Raw genomic sequence first — 18,458 nt, 5'->3', positions numbered from 1 at the left:
TTAACTTAAATAACTTATTTACCCGAATAAATAGGACCTTATAATTTAGTTAATTGACTAATTCTATCCGTCGATTCTGTCCTCTTCCGTTCGACAACATTAACTGACGGAATCGTCACTACAGCTATCGCCAGATGATTCATCTTTCCGTTGGAATCGTCTCTGCATTTCGACGTCAAATCATTGAGAATTAACGCTCGATCAGTTTCTGCTATTAGAAATGACTTGGGGGAAGGGGAAGCGCAGCTCCACCTCATTATCCTCGTCATCATCTCCGACGATGCTATCAGAAACACTGATAACAGAAACTGATTGGGCATGCACACTTCCTTCCTTACCCGACAATCCACCAGACGGAACTCTTCAAAAAAATTAAGCGCTGCTACAGCCATGGAGGTCACACCCACTTGGGTTATTAGCAGCCATGGCGGTCTCTTCTTCTATTAATTCTTGCCTTCAATGTTCAGGGTTCGGACTAGAAGATTTTGTGTTGGATCAGCTCTTTCCCCTATACTTCGCATCTAGTGGATTGAAGACAGATGTTGTACATCCATTGATTGATCATGGCTGAGCAAATTATGTGAGTGATGACCCAGAGACCAGAATATTTACATCCACTACTACGCCGCTCACGTCACACTATGAACAAGGTCGAGTGTGAAATCAGGCGTAGAGAGGGAGATCCGGTCAGAGTTGGTAATGAGAAGACTCTCGAAGGTTTCCATTCAAGATCTTCCACATATGTAGAGAGAGAGAGAGAGAGAGAGCAGCAAGGATCCCAACCCATCTCCGTGCCAATCCATCTGAATTTTAAAAGCGAGCATAGCAAGAAATTCTGTACTCTGTAGTTTGTAGTGGATAGATAGATATAGAGTTTGACGTGATACAGCTGTTGACGAAGACTATACAGTCCATCAAACTTTCCTTGATCAATCCTTTCATGTCGTAAGCTTGTAATCTCCTCCAAAGGCTCTTACCATGACCGTTCGCTAGATTCGACAGGCACAGAGCTCAGGTCGTGTCGCTAATGGCGGGTTCTGAAATCCTCGATAGCAAATAGCACTGGGCTCTGTTACTATAGAGAACAATTCTCCCTTTTTTCATGTTTAACGGGCACAAATTCAGGGCTTCCGAATACTTCAGCATAGCTTCTTCGATGTTGCCAGATCAAAAGCTCTCGTTTCCTTGTTGCTTTAACATTTAACAGACTAGCTAAATCCCTTCTCTCCTGTACCTCTTGTTCGGGGAGAAGCTTCTCTTTCTTTCTCCTCTCCACCTTGAAATCCTATATCTCTTGTAAAACTCTCTTGAATTTCGATTTGTTTTCTTTGTAATCCATTAGGAGCGCTTTTGCGATTGGGTCTCTTATTCTTGATTTTCCCGCGAGACTTCAAAGTTCAACCAAATAGGCCAGAGAAGGAGCTGCCATCTCCGTTACTTTATACCTAGTATCTGGGTCCCTAAGTGGAAACAAAGGCAGTCGATACCCATGTACTGCCAGTCGTCGGAAGATCTCAAGAGATTATAAAGAGTTTCTCTTCTTTTTCTGTCGGTCTCATTGTAACAAAGGATTCTAATGAGTCCAACCCCTACAGGCGAGCTGTGGTTTACCAACCCACCCCACATCTCGCTCAAATCCTTCAAGAACTCTTATTTGCAAATGAGATGCCGGGTTCTTTCTTGGCAGGCAAAGCAATTTAGAATGTAGCAACCCCTTAAAGTTCTCTGGTTTGGTCCTCCGACAAGGTGGAGATGTGGGGAGATGGGGGCAGATTTTTTTCTCAGTGTTGTTTCTGTACTTGAACCACCTGTGCCAACCGGCTATCATGGACATTGCTGAGATCAATATTGTGAGGACTCACCATTGGCATCTCGATTTGCTTGCAGAGAAGAACCACCGCTTCCAAAGGTTGCAGCGGCGGCGGCTTCGTTGACAATACATAGTGTGCGAATGAGATGATGAGAGAGGGAGAGGGAGAGGGAGAGGGAGAGAGGAGAGAGGAGAGAGAACCAATGCAACCAAAAGGGAATTTTTGGAATTCTTGTAAAATAAAAACATCGGCCATTTGATGTCATATTCGATGGAATGTGAAGAAAATTTGAGGGGTAAGGAAGGTTTTAGACAATTATTAAATAAGTTATGGATAGTCTAAGGCAACACGTAAACAAGCAAAGTAGAGTTATTCAATTAACTAAATCATAATAATAATTTAAAAAATTTGCCAATTTTTAAAACATGTCATTGGCTTTGAGAAGCTAATTGGTAACTTGAATATCAATAATCTATTTAACCCAATATCATTGTCTTAGAAGTGTAATGTGGTTATCATTATGTGGGTTTGGGGGCAACCCCCACTTTAGCAGGTTGTTTCAGGCCGGCATGCTGGCTTGGACAGGCCCGTGTCTACACGGCCTAGAATCCCTCAAAAGGAAAGCTCGGCATGGCCCCCGACATGAGCCCAAGTGGGCCCATGCCGGGCCAAGCTGTGGGCAGTCTGATTTTTTTTTTCAGAAAAATTGAAAAAAGAATAATGAAATAGTTAAAATGAATTAACAAGATGAGACAAGAAATTTAAAAAAAAAAAGTTGAAATTTTATTTTATATGAATTTTTATGTATATTGATGATGCGCAATCCGATTGGTCTTAATTGCCGGTCACCTTGCCTTTGACAGATCCGAAGATGCCTGAAACAAGGAAGAAATTGGAGACTTCCGGGGAGGAAACCGGTTGGAACACTCCGAAGCTCAAGTCAGTGCTCTAGAGAAGGCAAGGGAAAATGAGAGATTTCAAGACCATAAAGCACAAAATATCACATACCCGCTTCTTTGGGAGATGGGGGTCTTTTATAATCACCCTGTACACTCACTCCCATACCTCTGCCAGATCGGGCATCATCACCTCCGCCAGATCAAGTGTCATCATTTCTGCCAGACGCCAATTCGGGTGTCATAGCCTCTGCCAGATGTTAGTTTGGGTGTCATAGCCTCTGCTAGTTGCCAGTTCGGGTGTCAAACCGCCACTGTCCTTGTCAAGGCCGTCTCTGCTACGTCTGAGATGGCGGTGACAGGTGGCCACTGGAGGGCGGCTGTCATGTGTCGGACCTCTAATCAGTCAGGCGCGCCACCTCTATGTACGGGCTTCCCGGGCGTCAGGTACGGTTGTTTAGTCAGGCGACTTGGAGCCGAAGTGGTGTGCGAGGTGAAGTCTTGAGTTCGGATAGAAGTGTGGCCCGAATTGCCCCGGGGTGGGTCAACTCGGGTTTTTGCCTTTTGCGCTCCTTGTAAGGCTCAGGACCTCCAAGGGAGAGCTCGGGTTCTTCCTTGGGGAGCTCGGGTCGCTGGTTCGTTTCTTGGGGGAGCTCGGGACTCCCTTCCTCGGAGCTCGGGTTGTGGGCCCGCTACCGTGCCGACCTGGCACTTCTGCTAGGTCACTCTCGGTTGCTTCCACGTGTCGCGTGGTCAAAGGGTCGGGCCAAATCTTCCTCCATCAATTGCCCCCCACTCCTCGTGCCCAGGGTCCTGACCTGGCGTGGGGAGTTCACGGGATGACGGGTGGATTTGCCTTGTAACGCTTTGGCCTTGGTTTGGACCTTCTTCGGTCTGACCTGTTTGTGTTTTCGGCCCGATCAGGGTCGACTTGGTTCGACTAGGGGCCAATCTCGGGTCACGTGTAGCACTAAACTGACTTCTCCTCGGGGGGTGCGCAGCCGGTTTTGCGGGGAGTCGTTGGATGGTTTTGATCTTGGCTGTTGATGTGCAAGTACAGTGGTTATAAATAGTGGGGGGCCCCTGGTCACTTTCCTTCGCCATTCTTCAGCATTTGTTTCTTGAGCTCGCGTCGTTTTTCATAGTCCGGTAGCTTTTCCCGGTGAGTCCTCAGCCCTCTCTTTGATTCAATGTCCAGCTCGGGTAGCTTAGATAGTCTTCTGGGGGGGTCAGATGCTGGTTCTACAAACCGAGCTACTGCCCCTGATAGCCTTAGTGAGTCCGAGGCGGGGCCCAAAGTAGAGCTCGAGGAAGAGCTCGAGTTCGAGCCCGTAGGCCGAGTCACCTCGGGTAGCTTGGCATCCACCTCCCGTCGAGGTTGGGTGCCAGATAAGTTCGGGCCTTCCACTATGACGCCCAAGAGGCTTTGGTCCCTTGTCGCTTAGTACAACCTGCTCGGGGAGTATACTTTCATTTTACCCTCGGGCGACTTCCCTTGGGAGCATGGTCCGGACGAGATCGTGATATTCCGGGAGCAGCTTGTTGCCGGGCTTCGCTCTTCCTTTCCACCCTCTCATCGTCGAGGTCATGAATCACTTCGGCGTTACTGTTGGTCAGCTCCACCCGAACTCCATTCGTAACCTTGTTGGGACCATCTCCCTTTGTTGCGAACACTGCCTTCCCTTGGACCTGGAAATATTTTCCGCCATCCTTATGCTCAAGAAACAAGCGGGTCCCCTGCCCGGGCGTAGGCGGGCCTACTACTTGTCACCTCGCCCGAGGTTCAAGCTCTTGCACGATCTTCCAAATAAGGTCCCGGCATGGAAGTAGGACTACTTCATGGTTCGAAGTTCCATGGGATGGTTGTTTCCTACCGAATGGGGATTGGCTGTTCCTGACCCCGATGCCACGTTGGATGAAGAAACGGTGAAGGGCCTCCAAGACTGGGCTCGGCTTGGAATAAAATGCGAAGTCTACCTGACGGAGGCCAAGCTTATCCAGGACGGTCTGAGTTCGAGTAGGTTTCTCACTTCAGAGACTTGTTTTTGCTTTGCTTTTTATTCTCATTCTTTGACCTCGAGGTGCGAACTTGTTCGATGGTATGAGGAGGAGGAAGCGAGCTACTAAGTGGGTCCGTGCCGATCCTTCCCGGGTTGCGGAGCCCGAGGTGGCCCCTCCATTTCAGGAAGCGGTAGGGGTGCCCTATGCCGAAACAGCTTATACCCGAGCTGTGCCTTCAGGCTCGGGAAGTTAGGATGAGGTTGGGAGCATGTTGATGCTGAGCTACGCTCTATGAAAAAGTAAGAAGGCTACTTGCCCTAAGGAGGTCGCGGCATGGGCCGATCTTCCTACGAATCTCATAGGCATTCGTGCTGCATCTCACGCCATGGTGGTAAGTCGGAGTAGTTTTTTTTTTTATCGAGATGATTTGTTCTCGTTCTGGCAGGTGAACTTCTTTATCCACGCTTTGGCAATCTAGGCGGAGAGGGGCTTGAAGCGAGCACAAGCTGCCGAAGCGGTTTCCCGTGCTGCGCGAGGAAGACGAAGCTGTCCCGTTGTTTTTTGTTTTGTTTTTTTTTGAACACTGTAAAGCAAACATTTATCAATGAAGTACTTTTTTGTTTAAATGTTGTGCAAATATTCTCCTTTTGCTGAAGTGACTATATTGCCGAGCTGCATAGAATTAGGTCCCCGAAACGAGGGGATTCTTTGAGGTGGGGCAACATAGTAAAGCTATACGCCCGATCTGTTCTTCGCCTGGGTAAAGGAAATATTAGTTCAGTAGGCCTGGTTTGGAGTGAGCTATACACCCCAAGTTTCATACCCGTGCTGCCTGCTCTCTTGGCATTAACACTTAGTTTTTGTTGTTGAGGCCCCGAGGTCATCCTCAGCTCGGTGCTTTAGCCCTTACAATATTTTCCTAGGTTTTTTGCCCATGCCGAAGAGGCGACTGAGTCTTGTAGTGTCAAGGTCTTTGTTACCTCAGTGTTTTGGCCCTTGGGCTCTAGGAGCGGCTCACAGTTCGCCTAGTTCGGTAGCTTATAGGTAGTATCGCCTTAGGTTGATGATGTTCCAAGCTCGGGGTATTTGTTTGCCCTCCAGAGTCTCGAGCTCGTATGCTCCCTCGAGTGCTCTCTTTTCTCAGTAGGGTCCTTCCCAGTTCGGCCCGAGTTTGCCAACGCCGGGCTCGGGTACCATGACTTTGCGGAGAACCAGGTCACCGACGCGGAAGTTTCATCTCTTAACTCTGGCATTGTAGTACCGAGCTACCCTTTGCTGGTACGCCGCGGTCCTGATGTATGCGAGGTCCCTTACCTCATCAAGTAGGTCGAGGTTGGTACGTAGCTCGTCGTTATTAGTATTGTCGTTGTATGCTTCCAACCGAAGTGAAGGGATTTTGATTTCGGCTGGGATGACAGTCTCCGTGTCATAGGTGAGGTTGAAGGGAGTTTCTCCGGTGGCGGTCTTCTCTGTAGTTCGGTATGCCCATAGGACGCTGGGCAGCTCGTCTGCCCATAACCCTTTAGCTCGGTCTAGCCTGGCTTTTAGTCCGTGGAGGATAGCTCTGTTCGTGACTTCTGCCTGACCGTTTGCTTGTGGGTGCACAACCGATGTGAAGTTTTGCCGGATCCCCATGTCCTTGCACCACCCTTGGAATTTGATGTCCTCGAACTGCTTGCCATTGTCGGAGATCAGCACCTGAGGTAGCCCGAAGCGGCACACTATGTTCTTCAAGAAGAAGTTCTGGACGTTTCGAGATGTGATGGTTACGAGAGTTTCAGCTTCAACCCACTTGGTGAAGTAGTCTACTGCCACTACTAGGAACTTCCTTCCTCCTGTTGCTGGCGGGAATGGCCCGAGTAGGTCGATACCCCATTGTGTGAAGGGCCACGGGCTGGTGAGGTACTTGAGGTCGGCAGCGGGCTGGTGGTGAATATTGGCGTGCTTCTGGCCATTCTCGCACTTCCTAACTAGCCCGACGGCGTCTGCTTTCATTGTTGGCCAATAGTATCCCTGTCGTAGTGCTTTCTGAGCGAGGGCCCTGCCCCCCAAGTGCCCGCCACATAACCCCTCATGAGTGTCGCGGAGTACGAGCTCGGCTTCGGTAGGTCACAAGCAATGCAGGTAGGGGAACGTGTAGGATTTTCGATACAGCCGTCCGTCTATCATGACGTACTTGGCTGCCTGGCGCTCTACCCTTCTGGTGGTGTTGTAGTTTGCGGGGAGGGTTCCATGTAGCAGGAAGCTCACAAGTGGATCAATCCAACTCGGTTCTGCTTAGGTGGCAAGAACGACCTCCTCTGCCCCCGGAGAATGCTAGGCCGAGGTAAGTCCTCTATGTACACAGTTCTCATGGTGTTGTCACTGGTGCTGGCTAGCCGGAACAGGGCATCGGCCTCAGCGTTCTTTGACCTCGGGATTTGTTTGATGAAGTGTGACTGGAAGCTAAACAGAGCCACTTTTACCTTTGCCAAGTAAGCGATCATAGTTAGCTCGCGAGCTTCGTATTCCCCTATAACTTGGTTTACCATGAGCTGGGAATCGCTGTAGATAACTATGTGTTTTGCCTTTACCTCTTGCGCCAGGGCTAGCTCGGCTATCAGTGCCTCATATTCTGCCTCATTGTTGGATGCTGCGAACTCGAAGCGTAGCGCGTACTCCTGTTTTGTGCCATTCGGACCGTGAGAACTACACCGGCTCCGCTGCCCTGCTGATTTGAGAAGCCCATCTACATGAAGGATCCAGGGCTCTTCATCCCAGTTCGCGCTTAGCCTAACCAAGAGAGATACCGAACTAGGTGCGACCTCACGGGGCTCGGACTCAACCGGCCTAGGAGCACCGAGCTCACCCGAACTGGGAGCCTCGTGCTCAACCGGGTTGAGGACCTCGGAGCTGAACATGCATTCTGCGATGAAATCCGCCAATGCTTGAGCTTTGATAGCGGTTCATGGCTTGTGCTGGAGGTCGTACTCACTGAGTTCGAGGACCCACTTCGTCAATCGTCCAGAGACCTCGGGCCTGAGTAATACTTGCCTCAAGGGTTTGTTGGTGAGGACGATGATGGTATGGGCTTGGAAATACGAACGGAGTTTGCGGGCCGCAATGACCAGCGCATAGGTTAGCTTTTCTATCTCCGGATATCTTGTTTCTGCTCCCTAGAATATTTTACTAACATAGTAGATGGGTCGTTGGACCCGATCTGCTTCATTTATTAGTACCGAACTGACCACTTCGTCGTTTGCCGAGAGGTACAGTTCTAAAACATCGCTCTCTTCGAGCCAGGTCAACACTAGGATGCTGGCGAGGTATTTTTTGAGCTCGTCAAATGCGAGCTGGCACTTCGGGTTCCACTCGAATCCTTTGCCTTTTATTGCCTTGAAGAAGGGCAGGCAACGGTCTGCCGATTTAGACATGAAACAACTCAGAGCAGCTATTCTTCCGTTTAGCCTCTGAATCTCTTTCACTTTTCGGGGTGGTCTCATATCTAAGATGGCTTTTATTTTGTCCGGGTTGGCCTCAATACCGCGCCGGTTGACGATGTACCCTACGAACTTACCCGAGGTGACACCGAAGACACACTTGTTTGGGTTTAGTTTCATGCTAAATTGACGTAGAATTTGAAAGACAAAATGCAAGTCTTGTATTAATTCATGCGAAAACTGTGTCTTGACGACCATGTCGTCTACATAACATTCTATCTTTCTGCCAATTAAGGGTTGAAACAGCTTATTCACAAGCCTTTGAAAGGTTGCCCCAACATTTTCAATCCGAAAGGCATAACCTTGTAGCAGTACAGGCCAAACTCGGTTATGAAGGTGGTTTTTTTCCTCGTCGGACAAGTCCATCCTGATTTGGTTGTAGCCCGAGTAGGCATCCAGGAAGCTTAGCAACTCGTGTCCTGAGGTCGCGTCCACTAGGCGGTCAATTTTTGGGAGGGGGAAGCAATCTTTTGGGCAAGCTCGGTTCAGGTCGGTGTAGTCGACGCACATGCGCCACTTTCCGTTTTCCTTTTTTACCAAAACAGGGTTGGCCACCCAGCCCGGGAAATGAACTTCCCTTATGAAATCTGCTGCGAGGAGCTTCTCGACCTCCTCATCGATCGCCCTCCAGCGTTCTGGGGCTAGGTTGCGTTTCTTCTGTCTAATGGGCCTAACTATAGGGTCAGTATTCAGCTTGTTAGTTACAAGGTCGGGGTTTATACCAGGCATCTCTGTCGCGGACCATGCAAAAACGTCTAAATTTTGGAGTAAGAAACTTACCAGTTCGGACCTCAAGGGTTCTTCCAGGGATGCTCCGACCTGAAGTAATCTAGCGGGGTCTTTTGCCGAGACAGAGATGGGAACGGTTTCCTTCGTTGGTGCAGCTCGCTCCTCGTTCTGTTCCTCCGGTCGCTCCAGTTCGGGGTCGCCGGTTATCTTGGCCTTTCCCTTGAGGGCGGCAACGTAGCACTTGCGAGACTCGAGCTGGTCGCCCCGCGCTACCCCGATGCCGAAGTCCGTTGGGAACTTCACGGCCAAATAGTAAGTGGACACCACGGCTTTCAAAGCGTGGGTGATCGGCTGACCTACTATGGCATTGTAGGGGGAGGGGGTCGCGACCACCAAGAAATCGTGACTGAGTCTTACCGTGCTGGGCCACGTGCCGACTTCCACAGGTATTGTGACCTTTCCCAGAGGTCTAACCTCTTCTCCACTAAATCCGACCAGCGGGGTGTTCGTGGGCTTCAAGTCACTCTCTCGGAACTGGAGTTTGTCGAAGGCCGCTTTAAAAAGGATGTCTGTCGAACTGCTGGAGTCAACGAGTACGCGTTGGACTTCGAAGTCGTTGATCTTTACCTTTATGACAAGTGCATCGTCGTGGGGTTAGTGGACCCCGCGCGCATCGTCTTCGGTGAAGAATATGGGGTCTTCCGTCCTAGGCCGCTTCGGGGGATTTTGTTCTTCTCTGGTGGCCTCCCGGGTTGATGCCCGAGCTGCTGCCGAGGTGCATCCTACTACGATCGATCCTCCAACGATCACATGGATTGTTTCCCAAACTGGTCTTTCCTCTGGGGGCTCCTTCTACGGTTCAGCTGACTGGCTGCTGGACTTGGGAGCATTTCTATTGTGCTCCCCCTGCCGACCTGTCTTATTACTATTATTATTATTATTATTATGCTATACAAAATTTCTCAAGTACCTGTGACGGAAACTGCAGGATAAGTTTTTATTCCTCTCGTTCGGGTTTCCCTTCAGACGAGGTGGCCACTTCACATACGGGGGGCGTCTTTGATCATCATTAAGATCTCAGCCCGCTTCGCGTTTAAGGGCGTGTAGTCCGTCCGACCTGCTAAGGGAGCTCGGACGACTGGCTTGGCTTCGTCCCTCGAGGTGGGTCTTTCTTTCTCGTGTCATCTGGGTTGGAGGGCTCGCCTTCCCTCTTCCTTTTCTCAATCCCGCTTTCAGTCCTTTGGTTGATCTATTCCTCTATTCTTATAAATTTGTCTGTGAGCTTGAGGAATTCAGCCACGGTCGCGGGCTGGTTAACTACCATGTGCCACCTGAACTCCTTGTGTGTCACACCCCTCTTGGCTGCCGCGAGCTGTACCATAGGGTCTAGGCGCGGTATCTGCAAGCATGTGTCATTGAACCGTTTGATATAGCCCCAGATGGACTCTCCTTCCCTCTGGACTATTCTGAGGAGTTTCTCCTCGGTTCGGGGGCACCTCTTGCTAGTAATGAAGTGCGCAGTGAAGACTTGCATGAACTAGGTCCAGTTTCTTATTGACCCAGGGGCTAGGTTCATGTACCAAGTGTGAGCCACTCCCTGAAGGTGGTAGTGAAGGCCACACACATGTAGGACTCGCTGGCCCTCGCCAGCTGCATTTGGGACTGGAAAGCATCGACGTGGTCATTGGGATCAAAGGACCCATCATACTTGTCTAGGGGGGGAGTTTGAAATCTTTGGGAATGGGAACCGCAAGGAGTTCTGATGATAGAGGGGAAGGAACTGAAAGAATAGGGACAACTTTTACCTCGTCCGAGCTTGTTTCTTCTTTACCTTGGAGCTCGGGCAGGATGTGGGTGGTAGTTCGGCAACTTCGTCGGCGTCTTTGTTGCTGGTTAGAAGGCCTAGTATTGGCGCTACTTGCCTCGGTGTTGCCGAGCTCGATCAGCCCGGACTGTTGGTAGTCCGCGGCCAAGACGCCAAATTGGTTCTCTACCAGTGGGAACTCGAACTTAAAGTGTCGAGGTGCTGACTTGATCGGCAAGGAGGTTCCTGATCCGCCGGCGAGCTGCGAGGCGGGGGTAGTTAGTCTTTCCCTCCTGCCCGGGGATGAGGCCTGGCTCCTGGAGGGGTTCTGAAGCTGGGAGGCTTCCCCTCGGTGAAGGTGCCCGCCCTGAGGGGAGGGCTTGACCGGCCTGGGAGCAGGATGCCGAGGTAGAAGCTGCGGTTGGTTTAGAGGCAGTTGGGGGAACTGCTGTTTGTAGTGATGTTGGGAAATGTGGTGTAGTACTTGCTGCTGATGGAGCTGATATTGCTGGAACTGCTTTATTTGGGTTTGCATTGCCCGCATGCACTGTAGCAAATCATCAAGCTGGTTCTGGCTGGTCGCCAGAGGGACAGCAGTTGGTTCGGCGAAAGTTGTCTCAATAGGGGGGGGGGGGGAGGGGAACATTCACAGGTGCCACCGCACTCAGTGCATTGAGGCTAGGGATTCCGCCCGTCGAGAGGGGGACGGTGAACTGTTCGATACATACAATGGCGGGCTGAGGGTGTTCCCCTACAACATTCAAGTCGGCGTTGTGCCTGTTGCTGCTGGAGGAAGCCATGGAAGCTCAGGCTTCTTTGAGAGAGAGAGAGAGAGAGAGAGGGTTAAAGGTTAGGAGAGGCTTTATGAAGTTTTCCCACAGACGGCGCTAAATGATGATGCGCAATCCGATCGGTCTTAGTTGCTGGTCACCTTGCCTTTGACAGAGCCGAAGATGCCTGAAACAAGGAAGAAATTGGAGACTTCCGGGGAGGAACCCGGTTGGAACACTCCGAAGCTCAAGTCAATGCTCTAGAGAAGGCAAGGGAAAATGAGAGATTTCAAGACCAGAAAGCACAAAATATCACATATCCGCTTCTTTGGGAGATGGGGGCCTTTTATAATCACCCTGTACACTCACTCCCATACCTCTGCCAGATCGGGTGTCATCATTTCTGCCAAACGCCAGTTCGGGTGTCATAGCCTCTGCCAGTTGCCAGTTCGGGTGTCATAACCGCCACTGTCCTTGTCAGGGCCGTCTCTGCTACGTCTGAGATGGCGGTGGAAGGTGGCCGCTGGAGGGCGACTGTCATGTGTCGGACCTCTAATCAGTCAGGCGCGCCGCCTCCGTGTACGGGCTTCCAGGGCGTCAGGTACGGTTGTTTAGTCAGGCGACTTGGAGGAGCTGAAGTGGTGTGCGAGGTGAAGTCTTGAGTTCGGATAGAAGTGTGGCCCGAACTGCCCCGGGGTGGGTTAGCTCGGGTTTTTGTCTTTTGCGCTCCTTGTAAGGCTCAGGACCTCCAAGGGAGAGCTCGGGTCGCTGGTTCCTTTCTTGGGGGAGCTCGGGACTCTCTTCCCCAGAGCTCAGGTTGTGGGCCCACTGTCGTGCCGACCTGGCGCTTCTGCCAGGTCACTCTCGGTTGCTTCCACGTGTCGCATGGTCAAGGGGTCGGGCCAAATCTTCCTCCATCATATATAATTGTTTATATATGAAATAGTGAAACGAAATTGAAAAAAAAAATATAATAAAATTGGAACAAAATAGTATAATAAAATTGAAAATAAAAATTTATGTACATATATGCATCTCTGTGTATAAGTCATTTTGGGCCGCTATGTATACTGTGTCATGTCAATCTATGGGCCTCAACCCAAGCCCAGCACGACCAAGGATATGGGCTAGGCCACGGCACATCCCAGTTGCTATAGTGACCAAGCCTTGCTAGCCTACAAGAGGCATGGGCTGCAGCATGACTCGGTTGCTATAGTGAGCTGGCCATGCCAGCCTACAATGGAAATGGTTTCACCACATTTGTATCTTTTCCTTCATCTTCAGGGGAAGTCTAAACAACCTGCAATGGGGCAAGTTCAAAGTGGGGATCATATTCCCTGTCCTTAACCCCAGTTTCGAAATAAATTTCAATCCTCGACCCTGATCTCTGTTAGGGATAAAGGTTGTCTTCCATCCCTAATCTCCAATAAAGGCGGGTTCTTTGTAGTGGCCTGAATCCTTACAAATTTTTAATTAATAGTATTTTTTGAAAATTAATTTACTTAAAATAAAAATATATATATAAATAATGTTTTAAATATAATTTGATATATAAATAATATAAGCTAAACAATCAGATCATTGCAAAGTGAGAACTTCATTCCTTATCCCCGACCCGGACCCCAACCTTAATAAGAGATTACTTTTAATCTCCATCCCTATCATTACCCCACCAAATCAATCCCCATCCCCAACCCCATGGAATCCGGGAGGTCAGGTACCCCACAGGTATGAGAAATTTTGCCATATCTCTGAAACCTATACAACTTCTTAGCCATAAGCCATGTATCAACAATTCATATCATTGAAGGCAGCGTAGCATTTGGGCAGTCCGTATTGGATGGGAACATCGTTGTAAGCACATTAAATTAGCACTTACGAAAATTTTTTGACACCTCTCACATAAAATACACCCAACCTCATGAAAACCACCTTTTTATCCGGTCCCACATTGCTAGTTCTCATGCGTGACAAACTTTAAATTTAATAATTTCAATTATTGAGAGGGCCTTAGCAATTGAATCAATCCCTCGTTATTTTGATTGAATGTAACGCGGGCTCATTTCGGTCTTTGAAATGCAGTCTCAATTCTTACACCAAGAATATGCTAACCTCTCAACACCAACTATGCATATATACGGGAGGGACCTCTGTTTATCAACACACCGCGCAGAATCTTTCACATGTTTTGAAAATTAAAAAAAAAAACATAATCAAGGGTATTTTTGTCATTTAATACATTTCGTCAAATTTAAGGGTAGAATGTTTTACAGGGTATATTTTAGTAATTTTAAAAATCACAGAGTATAAATAAGTATTTATCGTATATTTAATAAATGATTTCCTTTAATTTTTTATGAAAAAAGAACCAATTTGTTAATATTGAACTGAATAGGGACTCTCAAGTGTTATTTTTAATTTTTTGGCATGAACCCTGTATCGGAAACATCTCGTGATGATGAATCGTCATTTTTGGGATTACCGATGGGACGTTGTGGGGGATAATAACCAACAATTTCTTTTTCTTTGCTTTTGACGAGCTACCAGCGGTTGGGTGCCGTGCTTTTTTTTAAGAAATTGAGAAGAGAGAAGAATGAGAAACGACATCTGTGGCCATCAGTGATTAGCCAAGGTTTTCCTCTTACGCACGCATCGCGTATTGTTCGCGTTGAAAGTTGAAAGTTGAAACTTCCAGCCAGAATCATTCACTTTAGTTTAGTGGTGTTGATTGTGTTTGTGTGAACCTATGAGCTATGACTTTAGTTTAGTAATGATAGAACAAAATTCACTCGGCACGGAATCTTTTCACAGGTCCCAGTCGCATCCAAATTCCAATCCCAGAGAGATGTGCGCTCCTTTTCTATTAATTATACAGAAAAGAAAATTATGCTCCATCTGATTACCATAAAATAAAAAATGGTGTCAGTTCAGAATTGATGTCAATTCAAAAATCTGAAATGAATCAGTCCGTACTTTTCCGTTTAACATCACAAAAATTATACCAAAAAACAAAATATAAAACCACCAAAGCTCTAGGTCTTTTTAAAAGTAAACCAGCAACGTCACAAGTCACTACAACTAGAACAATAATGGAAAGGAAATTAAACCCATATATCATGTAATGTACCCAACCTTAAACCCGATCGACCAAAACGTCAAAACCCGATCAAGCTGATAGAGGTTCATATCTATCCATCTATGTCGATCGAGTTCCTAATCTTGAACTTAGCCATAATTCCTGTATCTATGTACCCTCATATAGTCAATAAGTGGAGAACTACGATCACACTCTAAGATTTGCTCGTATTGGTTCCACCATTGCATGAAGGTGCTCCCTTCCAAGAAAATCTCTGGAGAGACTGCAAGCTTTTCTATCAAATCCATTACATAATTCTCAAACTCCTCCATCTTCTCTATCATTGATTCATCTGTGACTGATTCCGTTCCTCCATTATTCTCCAACAACGTCCTAGCGTCCTCAACACGTGCCCAGAAACAGGAATCCTCTGTCAGACTAGCCGCAGTAACTTTCTTCTTCTCTCCTGATGCTTGTTTTGCCTCCTCTGCCTGCCACTTTTCCAGCAATCGGTAATGGGAAGACCTACCTTTAGAACAGTAGTCCTTCTCACCGGGCGTACTGCAGTTGGGCTCCTTCCTTCTGTAGTAGGCAGCAATGTCAAGAGGTTCAACCATTCTTCTGTAATTTGTTCCTCCATACAGCCAGCGAGTCCGAAGTTGGGCTCCTTCCTTCTGGGGCTTCTTTTCTGCTTCTTCAACCTTCTCTTTCCAGTAATTTGTAAGCTCCTTCTTGAACTTTTCGACATGAATGTCCCGCATCTCATGCTTATTCTTGTAGCAGTCGTAGTATCCCCCTTTACCCTTGGACAACTTCTTGTACCATTCAAGGTTGGCCATATTGATTTTCATGTCATTCAGTTTCTTGTCATCGGAGGTGCGTTTCTCCTTGAGCAAGAAATCTGTCTTTTCCCGTTCCTCTAAGCTAGTTAACCAAACGTTGCTGTTGTCATTATTCAGCAGCTGCAGCTTCCATGAATAATTTCAAGTAATGTGGGATAAAGAATCAGTACTGCAGGTACAAGCTCAGAAGGCATTAAATATATACTTAAATAGTCGTAATTGTTTGGTCCCAGCTGAGCTGAATGTATGTTAATGGTGATTATGATGGAGGCATTTAGATTTTAGAGGGAAATCCTAGTCTCAAATCAAACATGGGAAATTTGAAATTTCTCTTGTGGGTTGTATTCAGTTTCTTCTTTCTGACTTCTGAGGGATAGGACGACTTAATTAAGTGCATGAAGGTATGAAAGTATGGATGAGTTTACCTATAATTAATCAAGCTTACCCCGAGTACTTGAAGCTGTAAAAGAATGCTGGTCCGTTGTGGAGATTCCGAAAATTGAACGACTGGCGCGCTATACGCCAAACTATGTTTGAGTTGTTGGATAATCATCCCGTAGTCCTCATTATAACCCCAGTGCCCTGGGTTTCTGCCTCCTGATGATGATGACCAAGTCACTCGCAGCAATTCCAGAATTGTCTCAGGGTGGTTGAAGCAAGCATGCCCCGATCGAGAACACATGAGAAACGTACCGAAGGGTTTGTAAATGGAACTGGGTTCCTCAAAATTGGTTTCCATCATGGTATCATCGGCTGCGACGACGGGACTTCCCGGTAAGACGAACAGGCGAGGTATGGGATCGTCGTTGGAAACTACATGTAGGAAACGAGAATTCCATGTTGACTGACGAAGGGTTGCCACGAGGACATCGTCGCCGATCAGTGGAGAGCCAAAAGAGATGCAGAGGGGAAGCTTAGCTTTTGCAGGGATGTTCTGTAACAGCCATAAGGTGTAGAGAGAAGCAACTGCCCCTCCTAGGTAATGACCGGTGAGAATCAGCGGAGCTTTAGCGGCCGACTGCAATAACTCAAATCAAATGAATTCAGCCCGCCACTGCGAGGGGGCTCGATCGCATCTCTAATTCTCGATTAGGTTAGGGTTGACTCCAGCCCATCAGATCAATGCCGGTGCAAATGAAATTCGCACCAAAAAAGAAAAAGAAAAAGCATCGTAAACAAACAGAGCTTAAAAGGGCGTTTGGTTCGTTACAGAAGTAATTTTTCTACTCATATTAATAGACTATCGATAGAGACCTAAAAAGAGTATGTATGGTCTCTTGTCAATAAAATAGCTTTAATATAAATAAATAATAAAAGTAGGTAATTAAATTAAATTTCACTAAGGAACTTGATTAATCAAACACCAGCAAAAGACAAGTAAAACATGCCATTCAGTTCTAGCACTTCAGCTGTCAATCATCAACACTATGTTTGGTTCCAAAAATCATGAGTTTAAAGTAAAAAAAGTTTACTGTTTTGAGCTGGATTTTTTACCTTCAGAGACAGTTCTCAGAATAAAATTTGGAGCCCAAAAGAATTAGTTCTGACAATTTTTATAAAATCAAATTTAAAAGTATTCTTAATTCTTCAAAAAAGAAGCCGAATGCAGCCTCGTTGAAAAGTTGCAAAAGATTCTTTGCAAGATTGGAGGAGGAAAGAAGAGCAAAAGGGAAAGAGTGGTGTACATACCTCTATCAGCAGAGAGGAGAGCTCATCGTATAGAGACTCGAAGAGGGTGAGAACAACTTCATTAATATGGAAAGATGGGTTGTCCTTGGTACAAAGAAACTTAAAACGCTTGTCGTTCCTTTGAAGTTGTGGTGATAGGAACTGATGCTGGTGTTTGGCGCATGATGGTGAAGTAACTAAAGCTATGATTGTGAAACCGGGTAATTCCTGCTTCTGAAATGTCAATTCTTTGCTCGGATCGGTTCTCTGTATTGTGGAAGTGGAAATGGATTCCCACAGACGACTAAGGAGATCGGAGGCCACCACAAAAGCTGATATTTGCTGGCCACAGCTAAAGCTGCAAAGAAAAAGGAAAGAAAAATCAACAACCCTCTGTAACAATGCTACTCGATCACTACTATTCATGGCTCTGTTCTGCCTCTTTTTTTGTATCTTCTTTTCAAAGGAAAGAAAATACAAAAGCAAAATGATAAAAAGCATTATTTTACGAAAATCAAAATGAGAAAGGATAACCAAAAAAAAAAAAAACTCACAACTGTTGAGATGAAGAAGATTGGGTTTGACTCATTTCTGCCTCTGTGTGTGATTCCGGCCCTGAGATCCTCAAGAAGAAAGATGCAACCGTTGAGAAAAACTTGCAAATTAAAGAGAAACTAAGGAGCAGAAGAAACGCAAATAGGAGAGGCTGGAGCAGACGAATGAATCATTTAAGAAAGTAGATGAAGGAACAGAATTCATTAATAAATTCAATGGTACAGACTTTAATAGAAAAGATCAGAAGAAGAGAGAGACTATTTTTTGTTTAGCCCACGGCGGATCGAGCTTTTAGTTTAAAGAATCTCTTCTGACGAGGGTATTTGATCCGTATACGGTATACATATGCCGCAACTATACTTGCCATCATGGAATTTTTTTTTCTCCATATCTTTTATCTTTATATACAACTGATGCTTGCCTTGGCTGGATAAAAAAGTTGAATCAGAATAGTTCTCATTTTTATGTAAACAGGAGCCTTCCAATTTTCAACAAGATATTCAGGGCTGCAAGTCGGGCCGGGTCAGGCCAACCTAGCCCAACCTTAAGTTCTAAACCCCAACCCTAACCTTAATCTAATCCGACCAATCCAACCCTAACCCTAACTAAATTCCTTCAATCTTAACCCAACCGAAAGTCAATTTCGGGTTGGGTTGTGCCCAACCCAACCTTCTTCCCAATCCCTTGAAACCTTTCATTAGTATTTCTTTGTTGATGCTTTTTTTTTGTACACAATTCAAAAAAACAAGTGTTAGAAATAACTATAGTTTATTATGAATTATGGCTTACAATAGATCTTTCTTGGGCGGAAAACAACATAGAAGAGA

The 18,458-nt window shown here is 46.8% G+C and overlaps 1 protein-coding gene across 2 annotated transcripts; it reads right to left on the bottom strand.

Moving 5' to 3' along the window:
- Positions 1 to 14,446: 14,446 nt before the first annotated feature.
- LOC104595718 (senescence-associated carboxylesterase 101-like) lies at positions 14,447 to 17,984 on the bottom strand. Of its 2 annotated transcripts, none has more exons than XM_010256580.3 (4): positions 17,631 to 17,984; positions 17,098 to 17,434; positions 15,854 to 16,426; positions 14,447 to 15,534 (listed from the first exon to the last, which is right to left on the bottom strand). In XM_010256580.3, exons 1-4 carry the CDS (start codon positions 17,663 to 17,665, stop codon positions 14,716 to 14,718), a joined length of 1,764 nt encoding a protein of 587 aa, XP_010254882.1. In that variant the 5' UTR covers positions 17,666 to 17,984; the 3' UTR covers positions 14,447 to 14,715. The 2 variants fall into 2 exon arrangements, with proteins under 2 accessions (XP_010254882.1, XP_010254891.1); XM_010256589.3 differs by having other exon boundaries at positions 14,447 to 15,528.
- Between the last annotated feature and the right edge of the window lie 474 nt (positions 17,985 to 18,458).

This window comes from Nelumbo nucifera, chromosome 3 (assembly GCF_055504915.1).
Source record: "Nelumbo nucifera cultivar China Antique chromosome 3, China Antique-T2T, whole genome shotgun sequence".
Classification (NCBI taxonomy): domain Eukaryota; kingdom Viridiplantae; phylum Streptophyta; class Magnoliopsida; order Proteales; family Nelumbonaceae; genus Nelumbo; species Nelumbo nucifera.
The sequence above is the reverse complement of the archived record's forward strand: the minus strand, read 5'-3'. Positions and strand labels throughout refer to the sequence as shown.